Source organism: Chiloscyllium plagiosum, unplaced genomic scaffold, assembly GCF_037043375.1.
Source record: "Chiloscyllium plagiosum isolate Xiang-an unplaced genomic scaffold, Cpla_swu_hap1 HiC_scaffold_52, whole genome shotgun sequence".
NCBI lineage: Eukaryota > Metazoa > Chordata > Chondrichthyes > Orectolobiformes > Hemiscylliidae > Chiloscyllium > Chiloscyllium plagiosum.
Window position 1 is genome coordinate 20,565,989 of NW_028270190.1, and position 16,032 is coordinate 20,582,020.

Genomic DNA, 16,032 nt, shown 5'->3' on the forward strand with positions numbered 1-16,032 from the left:
TTACACAAGAGAAAACATCTTTTTAACGTCTGCGTTATCAATCCACTTTAGCATTTTATGGAGCATAATCAGATCTTCTCGCACTCTTCTAAACTTCAGCGATTAAAAGCCCAAGATATTCCATCACTCCTCTTACTTCATCCTTTTCATCCATGAGATCAACCTGATTATACTCCCGTGAACTGCTTTCGATGCTATCACAATTAAGGAGAACAAAATTGGACACAATGTTCCTCGTGTTGTCTCACAGAAATATAACAACGCTGCTTATCGTTTATTATCCAGTTCTTTTGCAATAAATATCAAGATTCCATCTTGCTTTTTTTTAATTAAATATTACACGTCCATACCTAATTTCTCATATTCACTTACTAGGACAACAATAGTCCTCTGCATTGACACACTTATCTGTTTGACATTTAAAGAATCATTTCCCGTTTTAATAATTTATTTCTGCCAAATGGACACTTCTTGCACTTATCGACATGAAATCCCAACTTTCAGATACTGGCAGATTCTCCTACCTGTATACAACTCCACTAACTTTAGCTACTCATCACTGTCGGCTTTCCCACCTACTTTATTATGATTCGCAAAAGTTGCGTTTTGACACTTGTTACTGCTTACAGATCACTTCTATAAACTGTAAATAGTTAATGGCAGCATTCCACTCATTACAGTCTACCATGCACAGAAATAAACAAATTATTACGAACTATTTAGGAACATTGGAGAAATATATTTGATTTAGCCCAAGCAAAAAATAAAATTGAGGCATGACAGTGGTGAATTAAACATTGGCGAGCTATTTATGATGAAAGAAACCACATTATTTTGAATTATCTTCCGTTGTCCTCAGCATTTTGAAAGTAATTCACTGTATAAATTCCTCACGTATAGGTTTGCCTTCTTGCAGGGAAAGAAGGACTCAGAGTATTGGACTATAGAAATAGAGTTCAGGTAAATGCTGCAAAAAAAGTTCATACTCGGAGATGAGACATGTTTTAAGATCTAACTTGCCCACTGGTCTCCTTTATCCCGGTAATAATCCCATGGTTCTGTGATCTCTCTCTCTCTCTCTCTCTCTCTTACTCTGTCGCTTTCTCTATCTCTTTCCCTTCTTACTTTCTCTTCCTCTCTGTCGTTCTCTCATTAGTTGTCTGTCTGTGCATTTATCTAACTGACCACCTTTCATTCTGTAGGCTATATAGCTACTATTAAAGAAATAAACCTGAAACCTACATTCAAGAACATGCAAAAATTAACAAGTATTTATTGTGATAAGGCAGAGACTTGAAATGTTAAAGTCATGAAAACGCACATTTAAACGGAAATTATTTGATCCCACACATACAAGTTCAAATTCTTCATTCATTCATAACGTATCCATTTCTGCCTCCTTTCATAAAATTCATTAAAATATCGTCAGCCCTGTCATAGAGCACAGAAATAAACTACTGTGTCTGTGTCACTTAAAAAACACTGAACTTTATAAATCAAATTTCACTGCCTTTTTTCTGATGCAATGTTTGCTCATGTTACTTATTTGGAAAATCGTGTTAAATGTGTGTGTCAGTAATAAACTTCATCTCGGATATGTGATATTACAAAAGTCCGTTTAAAACCTTTTGAGCATCTTTGAATGTTTCAGAATGTATTGTATTCTGAATTCAGGAATTAAAAAGACTGGTTTGATTTCATTTTTTGTCCCCGTATCCTAATATCATCTCTGACATTCCTTCACCACGTTTCTTGAAAAGCAGCAATCCCGCATTTCAAGTGAAAATCGCCAGTTTACACCTCAGCAGCTTTGACTCCCACACTGCTCTAATGTATTTTTCTGCACAATGTTAATGTTCAGTAATTTTATGCTTTGTCCCTATCTCTGACCACATTAATTAAATTCATTTTTCTTGCATTAATATGCCTTACTGTCCCCTGTACGTTCTCTGAGTTCACTCCTTCGTCACTTAAATTTATACGTTGTTATGAGGATGTGGAACTGTCGATACCATGAAGAGAGTGAAGGACTTAGCAAGCACACAGATTGATGGAGAATTACAATGTAACATTTGCTGCAGCAATGAGCACTGGCTGAGTTGCTATGATGGCAAAAACAAATACGAATTCGGCCCATTTGTTTAAATCGTGCCCCAAATGTCAACCTCGAATCAAGTTTGACTTTAGTATATTAACAATATTAAAACCAATGAAACAATCTGATGCTTTGCGGTTTAAGACTGGGAAAAAAAGAATAGATTTGATTGATCTGCTCGTTGTCTACTTTTCGAAGAAGCTCAACATTCAACAGAGGAAATAATTTATGATAGAAAAAGAACTGTTGAGATTGGTACTCACCTTACAACATTATATTGTGAATGTCACGAACAATGCGTTGGAGATGGGTATATACTTGGATCACAATCATCTTACATTCTTAGAAAGCTTTAAAGATCAGAATATGGACCGATGTCGTTGGAGTCTTATGTTACTGACGTTTAGTTTTTTTACACGTAGCAGGTCATAGGAATGCAATCGCAGATGCATTATTGCAGATGTAATTGATAAAGTTGAGATGCCAGTTGCATTTATTTAGTGTTTACACACACACACACAGACAGACAGAGAGACAGACAGACACACACACACACACAGAGTTATCTGAGAATAAAGTTAAGGAGAAGTTAAAGTTATCTGTATGTTAGGGTAATGTGTTTAAAGAATAAGAAAAAAGAGGCCATCTTTTCATTATGGTGGTTCCGTTTTTGTTAAAGGGGAGGGCCGTTACGAAGGTGTAGAAGTACACTGTACCTTGAAGAGAGTGGAGGAATTAACAAGCAGACAGATTTGCTGAGTTGTTACGATACAAAATCAATTCAGATTCGGTCAATCCGTTTACATTACATCCGAAAATAACAAACTACAATCAAGTTTGAATGTAGTTTATTGACAATATTAAAAACCAATGAAACGATCCAATGCATTGGGATATAAGACTGGTTAAAATTGAACAGTTGACGGGAAAACTGTCAAGCTGCCAGCATGGACAGCCTGCCCGAAACACACCTCTTTTCAAGGTATATATATATCTATCAATGAGCTGTGAAACAGAAATCCCTGAGAAGACGAGCATCGACAGAGGAAGATACAAAGGGAAAATTCGAGAACTGCCTGGTTTTGAAATTTGATTTTTTGGGAAATCTTGCTCGGGGGTTTGAACAGATAAGTATTGTAGAAGGGCAAGTAAAAGTTACCCTAAAGGAAGTAGTTGTAAGTAGTTGTTATTTAATTAGTCTCTGTCATACTATAAGAAATAAAGTTGTTCATTTTTACTTTAAATAGTTCTTGGCCTCTCGATTTTTTACAGATTACTGCACGGGATAAACCTTTTCTGTGTTGCCTGTATAAATTAAGCCTGGGTAGCGGGGGGTGTGTATTCTGTCCGTGTCGTTGCATATGGCACAGCAGACGATGCATAAACACCAGAAGGAATATGGAGTGTCTCTCTGCAGTTGGGAGACCTCCAACGCACACAGATCCCATCTCTCCCGCAGATCCAGTTTCCAAAACCAAAAACGGGAACGTTACCAACACTATTCGAACCATGCTGTCATTGATTTTCAGGCTTCAGTTTTAGATTCATATCCAAGTAAGACAGTGGAAATTACTCTATTTAATTTCCTTATGGCAATAAATACACTTTTAATCGCTCCTCAAATGCTGACAGTAGAAGATTCCTTTTCCTCTCTATGATGTTTATCGTAAGTATTACTGCGACTGTGAACTGTCAATCGTTTCTTTCAGTGCTCTGAGGCAACATCTGTGACGTATTTAATCACAGATCAAAGGAGGACAGACTCCAACTTTATTTGGGCCTGCTGCCAGATTAACATCTCCAACAATCGAGTGACAGTTCTCTCTAACTCTTTCAGCATTCTTTGTGAACCTCAGTATCGCTGATGCAGCTGCCATTACTGAGATTATTTCTGACTGCAGCTGACCATAAGGCACAACCAAATAGTGATTAGATTAGATTACTTACAGAGTGGAAACAGGCCCTTCGGCCCAACAAGTCCACACCGACCCGCCGAAGAGCAACCCACCCATACCCATTCCCCTACATTTACCCCTTCACCTAACACTTACGGACAATTTAGCATGGTCAATTCACCTAATCTACACATTTGTGGACTGTGGGAGGAAACAGGAGCACTCGGAGGAAACCTACGCAGACACGAGGAGAATGTCAGGTGCCTGAGGCGGGAATTGAACCCGGATCTCTGGCACTGTGAGGCAGCAGTGCTTCCATGCCGCCCACTTTTTAAATTAACGTGCACGAATCTGCCTGGATAGGCTCGAACCATTGACCTTTCTGTCAACAGTCGAACACGCTAACCGATTGCACCATACAAACTCCAGAGGTTGAGATCTGGAAACATTCCCAGGAAGCAGTGAAACCAATCATATAAATTCACATTTGTATCACGAGGGCAGACATCAAATTCGAAGATATGTAACCACTGATGGTTAAACATTAGCATTGGCAGCACTATGTGAGGTAGTGATCAACTCTGTCACTTGCAACCGATCAGGAGTTTTTGAATGATGATAGAACTTCTTATAATTGCACCTTGCTTGTGGAAGTTGTGTTCCTTTAAAATGTAATTCAAACCTTAAGAGCACATGCAAACCGTCATGACCAATCATGTGAGTAGCACTTACTTTGCTAACAATCATCATCTATTTTCCTTCAGCTTGCATCTCTGAATTGTTTTCTAGTGCTGAATTGAACTATTGATACTTGCTAATTCGACTGTCGTGAAATAAGCATTGCAATACAATTGGTCATTGTGAGGAAGCTCGATCTATATTCAAGTGATCTCCACCTTACGATGTGGATAAGATGAGTGCACTCTTAAATTTCTGGCTTTGTGTAAAAATAAAAGTCCGTGGAGAGGTTTGTCTCTGACGCTTGCTCAAGAAATGCGGGATTGGTGTATTATACCCGCGACATTGGATTGGGAGACGTTGACTGTTTAAGAGCAGGAATGTATTGCTGTAATTATAGAGGGGCTTTGGTGAGACCACACTCAGAGCATTGAGTACAATTTGAAACTACTTATCTTAGAAAGGATGCTTTGGCTATGAAGAGATTGCAGCAAAGACTGATTCTTGGGACGGCAGGTTAGAGGTGTGAAAATGTATTGTATTCGTTTGGACTATATTCACTGAGAGTTAAGAAAAATGAGAGAGGAGGAGGGATGACATAAAAACACGCAAAAATTGAACAGTTTCACACAAGGTACGTACAGAAAGGATTGGTTGCTATGACCTTTCGGAGGATGGAAGGCATAACCTGCAATCAGAGAGCCACGGTCCAAAGAAACAGTGTCTGTCTGCAATGAGTAGAAATGTCTTCACACAGACAGTGGGGAGTGAAGGTATCACATTTTCTGCCTCAGAGAACAGACAATGATAAAACATTTAATATTTCCAAGCAGGAGGTAGAAAAATTTCTTGGGACCAATGTGACCGAATGATATGTGGGGGCAACCAGAGATCTTGAGTTTGAGTTGAATAATCGACCATCATCCCATTGTATAGTGGAGCAGGAACGAATCGTTGAATTAACTCTCCAACTTCCATTGTCTCTGCTTCCATTTTGTCCATGTTGGGTCTAAAAGCAATGTTGGCACCAGGGATTGAATTGAGTTTATCTGGGGAGTAGTGTTCTGCTGTTTGTTGGTTTCAAGGTGAGGGATCACGCCACATCGTACGACATCTCAGCGCTAGAGTTTTGTCATGGGGGTGGCGACCTTCCAATCCAGTTGATGGGGTGGGAAGGGAGGGCAGCTTTTAATGTTGTTTGGTATGCAGCAATATTTTTGTTGAGTGTCTGAGAGAGGATGCTTAGACTTCGTGTCAGTGGGTGATAGGTCGGTTCTGTGTGCGAATGTTCAATTGGCTTGTTGTTGTGTCCTCTTCATGAGATGGTGGATTCAGATGACATTGCAGGCAGACTGCTGGTGGACAACAGGACTGTGTATTCGTGTCTGGGATGGCAGGCCTCAGTTGTTTATTAAGATTTGTTTAATTGGGGTCCTCTCCATTAAGGCACTTAAGTTGGGTTATTCCTCTAATTACCTCACAAAATTTTGAAGATTAATTGAGCTAGGATTCTCATAAAAGCCAACATTCTCCCTCACCAAGCACCCAACCAATCAAATTCTTTCTTTCTGCCCACTGCCCACTCTGATACCTTCCATCATTGGATTCTGGAACTGAACAAGTGTGTCAGTGAGTGAATATCAAAGTAGCTGTGTTTCTTGTTTTTTTTTTAAGTGGGGTCGGTGAACAGAGAGTTTTACTCTGCTTCTGACACTGTGATTGTTTGAAGGGGCAATGTCTCTGGAATTTTATTCTGCATTTCAACCCGTGTTGTCCATTTCCTGGGAGTGTTATATGAGGGAGAATGTACAGAGATCTTTTGTCTGTATCGAACCAGACGCTGTACCTTTCTCGGGATTGCTTTGTAGAGTACATTGTCGATGGAGCACTATTCTTAATCAAAACCGTTGCTATCTCTGTCCTAGGTGTGTTTGCAAGAGTAGTGCCGAGTGTTGTTGCGCGAAATTAATTGTACATCGGTCCCTTCGACTCACTTTTTGAATCCCTCGATACAGAGATCCACTCCTGACTCTCACTACGAAGGCTCTGTTAGTGCAGATCCATTCTCTAAATCTCCCTGTGAACAGCCTGTTAGTACAGATCCGCTGTCTAAATGTCATTGTAAACTCTCGATTAGTACAAACCCATTCGCTGACTCTCCCTGTGAACTTCCTGTCAGGCCAGATTCATTCTCTGTCTTGTGAACTCTTTGTTAGTATTACACGTTCGCTGACTCTCCCAGTGAACACTGTGAAAGTACAGACCCACACTCTGACTCTCCCTGTGAACTGTCAGACAACACAGACCAACAATCTGACTCTCCCTTTGAACTCTCTGACAGTACAGAACCACACTGACTGTCCATGCAAACGCTCTGTCCTTACAGGGTCACACTGACGATTGTGATACAGGCCTTTGGAAAGTGAGGTCTACCTCATGGCCATGACAACGGCAGATGGTATTTGTGGTGGTCCCTGACCTGATATTGCGACATATTCCTATTATTTATCGAGAAGAATTTAATTTCTTGGAGCATCTGGATTTGTACAACTTGAACTCTGTCCATGTTTTTGAAAAACAAGAAGTTCACTTGCAATGACAAAGCATCAAAGGCTACGAGACATCTGCTGGAATACAGGATGAGCAAAGATGAGTGCTTGTTTTTGTCTGTTTCGGACGTTTTAGTGTCAAAGATTTTATTGTTACAGACTTCTATTTCCTGATGACACACAAACAGGCATATAAACTGGACATTTGTAGCGGAGTGAAAGGGAAAATCGGAACCCTGTTCATTGTCTACCGTTCGCAGGGCTTTCATTCTTCTACTTGTGAGGGCTTCTTCTTCTTCAATCTCATTAATTAAGGTTGCTCTCACTTCAGTGTAGAAGTCACAGTGCAACTGCTTCATAACCTGCAATACATCTGATTCACTGGATAAAGACTACAGTAAAAGCTATTGATGTGGGAACATAAATCAGCTTTCTGGAAGGAGTTAGGGAGGGTAGGAGAGAGAATGACATAACACCTGCTACTTCCTGATGTACAAAGACACCTTCCACTACCATACACACCCACAAGATGTTCAGCTAACTAAGAGCCCCGATAGGTACCATTTGCAGCTCGTTACAAATCATACATCATTTTGTATGCAGTCCCGGTTGCTGGTTCATCTGCAAACAGTCTTTCATGTGGATATATTACAACCTACTGCCCTCAGTATCTACTTAACTAATTTCAGACAATGAATATTCCCTTCCTTTTGCCTTTCCACCTCCAGATCCCAGATCATTCATGAAATGATTTTCCTTCCGCAAAGGCAACTCATTTTCACTGACATAGTGTTTCCCATGAACAAACGTCTCGATTGTATTCTTCCCAGGTTTACCATGAACATTGGTTTCTTTCTGTCTGTCCTTTCATTTCTCTCTCTCACTCTCTGTCTGTGTCTCTGTCTCCGTCGTGTTCAGTCCCCTCTCCACTGATCAGTTCCTCCTCCCCACACGCTCTCCATAGTCATCTTTAGCTGAATTCCCGCGCCTAATCAACATCATAAATGGCATTCTTCTAAAGTTTTTAAGCATCTGACAAGGCTCACTGTTCTGAAAGATGAACTCTGTCTCTTCACAGATATTGCCGGCCAAACACAGTCTCTCTGAGAGCTTCAGCCACCGTTTTGATGTGAAATGCTCATCTGTCAAAATTACTTTGCAAGCTCATTCAGATTTAATCTTGGTTTGCGCTGCTTGTCCTATTTGTATATCTGCCTCACGAAGTTCCTCGCATTCTGCGAGATTTTGCACCTATCACGGCCGCAGACCTTTGACAGTTTGTTAGGTACACATGTCAACTTCTTCTGTTTTCGATAACTGAAACATTCTTTTCACAGAGGTTCTCTCTGGAATGACATGGAGGAAAAACTCCACATTTTTCTCGTTAATTTTCAGTGTTTGACTACTCAGTTCCCACCATTAGAACATAGAAGATAGAACACAGAACATTGCAGCACAGTATAGGCCCTTTGGCCTTGGTTGTTGCGTCGACTTGAGAATCCAATCTCACCCCAATCTAACCTACACTATTACATTATCAGCCATATGTTTATCCAACGACCTTTAAACTTAGTGAGTTCACTACTGTTACAGGCAGGGCATTCCACGGCAATACTATTCTCCGAGTAAACAACTAACTTCTGACATCTGTTCTGTATCTATCATCACTCAATGTAAAGCCTCGTGACAGCCATCACTATCCGAGGAATAAGGCTTTCACTGTCTGCCCTATCTAATCATCTTATCATCTTGTGTGTCTCTATTAAGTCACCTCTCATCCTTCTCTCTCACGAAAACAGCCTCAGGTCCCTTAGCCTTTGGACATAAGACCTTCTCGCCATACCAGGCAATACCCTGCTAAATCTCCTTTGCATCCGTTCCAATGCTTCCACATTGTTCCTATAATATGGCGAAAGAACTGTACGCAGTACCCCAAGTGCAGGCGCACCAGACGTGTGTACAGCAGGATACCAGCCATAGCATTACTATATTAATTAGCTCATAGAGAGTATAAAATGGAAGGTTGCTAAATATTAGTCGGGATACAGAATTCATTAGCAAGGGCGTGAAGGTGAAATTGTATTATAGGCTGCTGAGAGCACAGCTGGCATACTACGTGCATATCTGGAATCCGAATTAAAGACTGAACGTGTTTGCACTAAGGAAGACCATAAGGAGATCTACCAGGATGTCGCTGGGCAGATTTACATAGAGGCTGTCTCAACTGGAAAGATTTAGTCATGAAGAGAGACTGGAAAGCATGACATTCTATATCTTAGTGCAGAGGAGATTGAGAGATGAGGTGATTGAGATTAATATATATAGACAAAATAGATTGTTCCCCAATGTGGAAGTATCAGAGACCACGGGGGCATGAACTTAAGGTGAGAGCTACAAGGTTCAAAGGAGATGTGAGGCAAAAACGTTACATCCAATGAGTGCTGGGGGCCTGGAAGGCACTACCTGTACGATTGTTAGAGGCCGAAACGCTCAACATATTTTAGAAAGTTTGAGAAGTGTAACTAAAATGTTAAGGTATGGCAGGCATAGGAAAAGTTGATGGAAAATGGAATTGAACCAGTTCGTTGGCTGTTTTGGTCCTTGCAGAACTTATGGGCAGAAGAGCCTTTTTCCTGTGGTGTCGATCTGAATGACTCTCATTCCATAACTCAGCATGCTGACGGACAAAGCTTCAATTATTTGTCTAAGGTTGCCACAGCCTTTGGATTCAACTCATCTGTACCTCGATCTCCCCCATTGCTTGAGCCAGCGGTTGTGGAAACAAAACTAACAATTAACATCATGTAACTTATTTATCGGACTTGTAGGAATCATTTTAACAATCCTTGATGTTTAAAAATGATTTCTTTGACCCATTACACACACACACACACACACACAAACACACACACACACACACACACACACACACACACACACACACACACACACACACACACACACACACACACACACACACACACACACACACACACACACACTCATACACACATAGAGCACAGATAGACTTGCCCTCCCAATCTCAAGTTGGTTGAAACAGTGACTCAAGCAAGCTACAACACTCAAACCTTACTTTCATTACTGGATTTGAGTTTCCATGAAAAATATTTGACCTGAAAGGGCGTTAACTGAAATCATTTGCCCAGAGACTAAAAGCAATACCCAACTCCATTAACAGAGCTCAAGTTTTCACGATGACTTAACACCAACTCAGAAAAAAATAGAACGTTGTCTCTCAGGGATTGTCCTCTCTGCTCTATATAAGGATTTCGCTTCACTGGCATCAGCTTGTGCTGACTGAACTCCTCAGAATTACTCTTCACCCACTGACAACAGAGGCATCATGAGTTTGGCTGAGGTAGTTTCATTCTATCGGGAGGCGATCAACATACGGAATATATTTCAGGAGATCGAGAAGATCTACTTCCCGCTACTTGCTCCTGTTAGTGTCCCCCGTAAGTGTTAGGGTCGGTTATCAATTCTCTAAACTGTGTTGCACTCTTTTTTATTGTCCAGAATTCTACGCTGTCTTCTTTCTTTCGTATTAGTCTGTCCTCTCCTGTATATGTGTTATTGGTTCCTCCTCACTCCTTTCGTGTGCATGGTGAATCGTAACCCGATGTTAGACCAGTCAACACTGTAACTACAGGAGGCAATTTGGCTGGATTCACAGCTGCTAATCGTTGTTGGTTTAGGTTGAGGTTCTTGATACCAAGTGAGGAAGGACCATATGAAGTCTTCTGCAAATGTTTGCTTTCTATTTTTCATTATAGACCACAGATGCTGAATACATCATGATCATTACCTATTGACGTTATATTTCAGGCATGAGAATAATGAGAATTCAGATACATACAAAGTCACAGATATTTATACTCACAGACAATTACACAGTTACCTCAACAATCTCTCCCACACACTCTGTCGTTTTTTTCACATTCTCTCAACCATACAACATCTCCTTCACACACTCTTGCACACATGTATTCACACAAACATTCAAACACCCTGCCCGTAGTTCGTACATATTTGAATGGAAAACTTTGCACAAATCCTCAAGCATACATTCACACGAATATACGCACAAACTCACACATGCACACAACGTTCACGCACAGTCACTCGAACATATATACTTATTCATTCGTTCTGTGAGACACATATACATGGACATCCGTCTCCAGTCGTTTTTCAGTATTTGTCATCTCTCAATATAGGACATAGAAAAGTACAGCACAGAACAGCCCCTTTGGCTCACGATGTTGTGCCGAAATTTAATCCTAATGTAAAATACAGTAACTTAACCGACGCAACCCAAAACTCATTGCTATCCATGTGCATTTCCAGCAGTCGCTTCAATGTCCCCAATGATACTGCCTCCACCACCACAGCTGGCAACGCATTCCATTCATTCACAACTCTCTACCTAAAGAACCGACCTCTGATGTCTCCTTTACACCTTCCTCCTAATATCTTCAAATTATGACTTCTCATAACAGTCAATCCTGCCCTGGGGGAAAGTCTCGGACTATTGACTCTATCTGTTCCTCTCATTACCTTGTACACCTCGGTTAGTTCTCCTCTTTTCCTGCTTCTCTCCAGAGAGAAAAGTTCAAGCTTATTGAACCTTTCTGCATAAGGCAGGACCAATAGTCCAGACAGCATACTGGTAAACATTCTTTAAACCCTCTCCAAAGTCTCTGTTCCTTTCCTATAATAGGGTTACCAGAACTGGACACAATATTCCAAGTCTGATCTCACCAGGGGCTTATCGAGCTGCAGCAAAACCTCGTGGCTATTAAACCCGATCCCCTTGTTAATGAAAGCCAAAACACCATATGCTTTCTTGACAACACATGGGTAGCAACTTTGAGGGATCTATGTAATTGGATATCCAGATCCCTCTGTTCCTCCACACTGCCAAGAATCCTGTCTTTAATCCTATATTTAGCATTCCAGTTTGTCCATCAGAATACATCACTTCACATTTATCCAGGTTGAACTCCATCTGCCATTTCTCAGCCCAGCACTGCATTCTGTCTATGTCGGGCTGCAGCCTACAGGAGCCCTCGATACTATCGACGACTCCTCCAATCTTTGTGTCATCTGCAAATTCACTAACCCACCCCTCAGCCTCCTCATACAAGTCATTTATAAAAACTACAAAGAGCAGAGGCCATGAACAGAGCCCTGTGGGACATCACTCAACACTGTTGTCTCGGCAGAATCCATTTCATCTACAACCACTGTCAGCCAGCCAATTCTGAATCCAGATAGCCAAATCTCCTTGAATCCCATACTTCCTGACTTTACAAATGAGCATTCCATTGGTACTCTATCAAATACTTTGCTGAAGTCCATATTCACCGCATCCACTGCTCGACCGTCGTCGACCTTTCTTTACATCTTCTCAAAAAACTCAATAAGCAAGGTGAGGCATGACGTGCCACCCACACAGCCATGCTGACTGCCTTTAATCACATTATGCTTTGCCATATAGTCATAAATCCTATTCCTCAGAATTATTTCCAAAAACTTGCTGACCACAGACGTAAGACTGACTGGTATGTAGAAATGGCAAGATATTACCCTATTATCCTTATTGAAAAGAGGGAAATTTGCCTCCTTCCAGTCCTCCGGTACGACTCCCGTGGAGAGTTAGGAGGCAAATATCCTCACCAGCAGCTTAGCAACCTCCTTTCTCGCTTCCCGGAGCAGTCGTTATATAGAACACAAAGCGTGAAACATAGAACATAGAACAGAACAGCACAGTGCAGGCCCTTCATCCTTCGAATTTGTGCCAACATTCCATTGTATAGTGAGGTCAAAATAACCTACATATCGAAATTTTACTATTACCCAAGAGTCGCTTAACTGTACCTAATGGACCTTACTCCATTACCACTACTGGCAATACATTCCGCGCACCCACCACTCTCTGTGTAAAGCACCTATCATGAAATCTTCTCCAAACATTCCACCAATCACCATAACATTATGCACCCTCTCGATGGCTATTTCCATCCTGGGAAAAAATTCTCCTACTATCCACTCTAAGTATGTCTCTCTTTATCATGTACACCTCTATCCATGCACCTCTTATCCCTCGTTGCTACAAAGAGAAAACACCGAATTCCTCAACCTTTCTTTACAACATATGCCCCTGTTACAGGCAGAATCCGAGTAAGCCACCTCTGCACCCTCTCTAAAACTTCCACATGCTTCCTATACGTGTGGTCAAATCAGAGCTTTGTGGAAATGGAGCAGAACCTTGCAGCTGTTCTTCTCAATCCCCCGCTAATGAAAACCAATACACTATACGCCTTCTTAACAACTTTGTTAACTTGCTCAAAAGACTTGAAGGATCTGCAGACGTGGACCCCAGAATACCTCTGTTGCTGCACACTGCCAAGAATTCTGCCTTTAACGCTGCATACAAATTAGACCTTCCAAAATAAATAACATCATATTTTTCCAGGTTGAACTCCATCTTACACATATCATCCCAGCTCTCCATCCTGTGAATATCTACAAAAGCTCTCCACACTATCCAATAATCCAGTATCCTTCGTCTCATCAGCAAACATACTAACCCATGTGGCCTCCTCTATATTGGGGAGACAGGTCGCCTAATTGCGGAGCGTTTCAGAGAACACCTCTGGGACACCCGGACCAACCAAGCCAACCACCCTGTGGCTCAACACGTCAACTCCCCCTCCCACTCCACCAAGAATATGCAGGTCTTTGGACTCCTCCATCGCCAGACCACAACAACACGACGGTTGGAGGAATATTCCGCCTAGGAACCCTCCAACCACAAGGGATGAAGTCGGATTTCACCAGTTTCCTCATTTCCCCTCCCCCACCTTGTCTCAGTCAAATCCATCGAACTCAGCACCGCCTTCCTAACCTGCAATCTTCTTCCTGAACTCTCCGCCCCCACCCCAGTCTGACCTATCACCCTCACCTTGACCTCTTTCCACCTATCGCATTTCCGACGCCCCTCCCCCAAGTCCCTCCTCCCTACCTTTTATCTTAGCCTGCTGGACACACATTCCTCATTCCTGAAGAAGGGCTTATGCCTGAAACGTCGATTCTCCTGTTCCCTGGATGCTGCCTGACCTGCTGCGCCTTTCCAGCAACACATTTTCAGCTACATACTAACCCAACCTTCCACTTACTCATTTAAGTCATTTATAAAAATTACAAAGGGCAGAAGTCCCAAAACCAATTCTGTGGCATACCCAATAGTCACCAAATTCCAAGGCTGAATAGTTTCCATCTACCACTCTCCAGCTTCTATGGACCAGCAGTTCTGTATCCAGACAGACAGATTTCCCTGCATGAGACATCTGCTTACCTTCTGAATGAGCCTACCACGGGGACACTTATCAAACGCCTTGTTAAAACCCATGTACATCACATCCACTGTTTTACATTCATTTATGTGTTTTGCCACATCCCCAAATAATTTAATTAGGTTTTGAGGCATTACCTGCCCCTCACGAAGACATGCTGACTTTCTCTAATCAAGCTATGGTTTCCAAGTAATAATAAATCCTGTCTCTCAAAATACTCTCGAATAATGTGCTTACTTTGGACGTAAGATTCATTGGTCTGTAGTTCCCAGGACTATCGCTGTTCCCTCTCTTGAAAACCCTCAAATTAATTGGCATTACGCCGGTAGACAACGAGAATGCAAAGTTCATCGCCAAAGGCGCAGCAATCCCTTCCCTCTCTTCCTGTAGAAAATTTGAGTATATCCCATCTGGTCCTATCTATCCTCAGGTATTTCAAAATTTGCAGCACATCCTATTTCTTAACATCAACATGCTTGAACATATCAGTCAGTTTCAAGTTGTTTTCAGAAACATGAAAGTCGCCCTCAGGAGTGAAATCTGAGGCAAAGTATTCATTAAGTTCCTCCCTGTCTTCTCCGACTCTAGACACAAGTTTCCTCCACAATCGGGCCTACCCTCATCCTGACCATCCTCTTGTTCCCTACATAAGGAAAGGCCTTACCGTTTTCCATAAGCCTACTCACTAAATGTTTTCATGCTCCATTCTTGCTTTCCTAAGTCAATTCTTCAGTTCACCCCTGGACCCCTTGTAACTCTCCCAGAGCCCTGCCTCATTCTTCCCTCCATAACCTTATGTCAGCTTCCTTATTCTTCTTGTCTAGATTGTCCACACCATTTGTCAACGTTAAACGTACATTTCCTTTTTCTGTCTCAGTGGCACAAACCTCTCTAGCCCTATCAGCACATGCTCCCGAAACACATTTCTATTGTGCACTTGCCTGAGAACATTTGTTGCCAATGTGGCCTCTCGAATTCCTGCTAATAGAATTGTAAATACCCTTCCCTCATTTAAATACTTTGCCATGCTGTCTATTTCTATCCCTTTCCATGAGCCTCGTGAATGTCAGGGAACGTCACCAAAATGCTCTCTCATCAATAGGTTTTACATCTGGCATGGTTTGTTGTCAAACACCAAATCAAATGCATTCTCCCCTCGAGTTGGGTCCGGAATCCTTCCTGGACATACGTCACAAAAGCTGCTCCATCCAAACGATTTGAACTAAGGTGGTTCCAATCAAATTTAGAAAAGTTTAAGTCACCCGTGGCAATTACCCTGTTACTTCTGCACGTTTCCAGTATCTGCTTCCTGATCTGTTCCCCTTTGTCTCTGTTGTTTTTAGGGGTCTGTGAAAAACTCCCAATGAAGCGACTGCTCCTTTCCTGTTTCTGATCCACGCATATTGACCCTCCATGAAACCTTACTCGACAAATGT

The 16,032-nt window shown here is 41.7% G+C and overlaps 1 protein-coding gene across 1 annotated transcript in view; it reads left to right on the top strand.

The window, feature by feature from the left end:
* Positions 1-10,581: 10,581 nt before the first annotated feature.
* LOC148134867 (putative G protein-coupled receptor 139) overlaps positions 10,582-16,032 on the top strand; it is a 7,222-nt gene continuing 1,771 nt past the window's right edge. The window contains exon 1 of the mRNA XM_087985398.1: positions 10,582-10,693. Coding sequence (XP_087841524.1) covers positions 10,582-10,693 — 112 coding nt within the window. The remainder of the gene's footprint in view (positions 10,694-16,032) is intronic.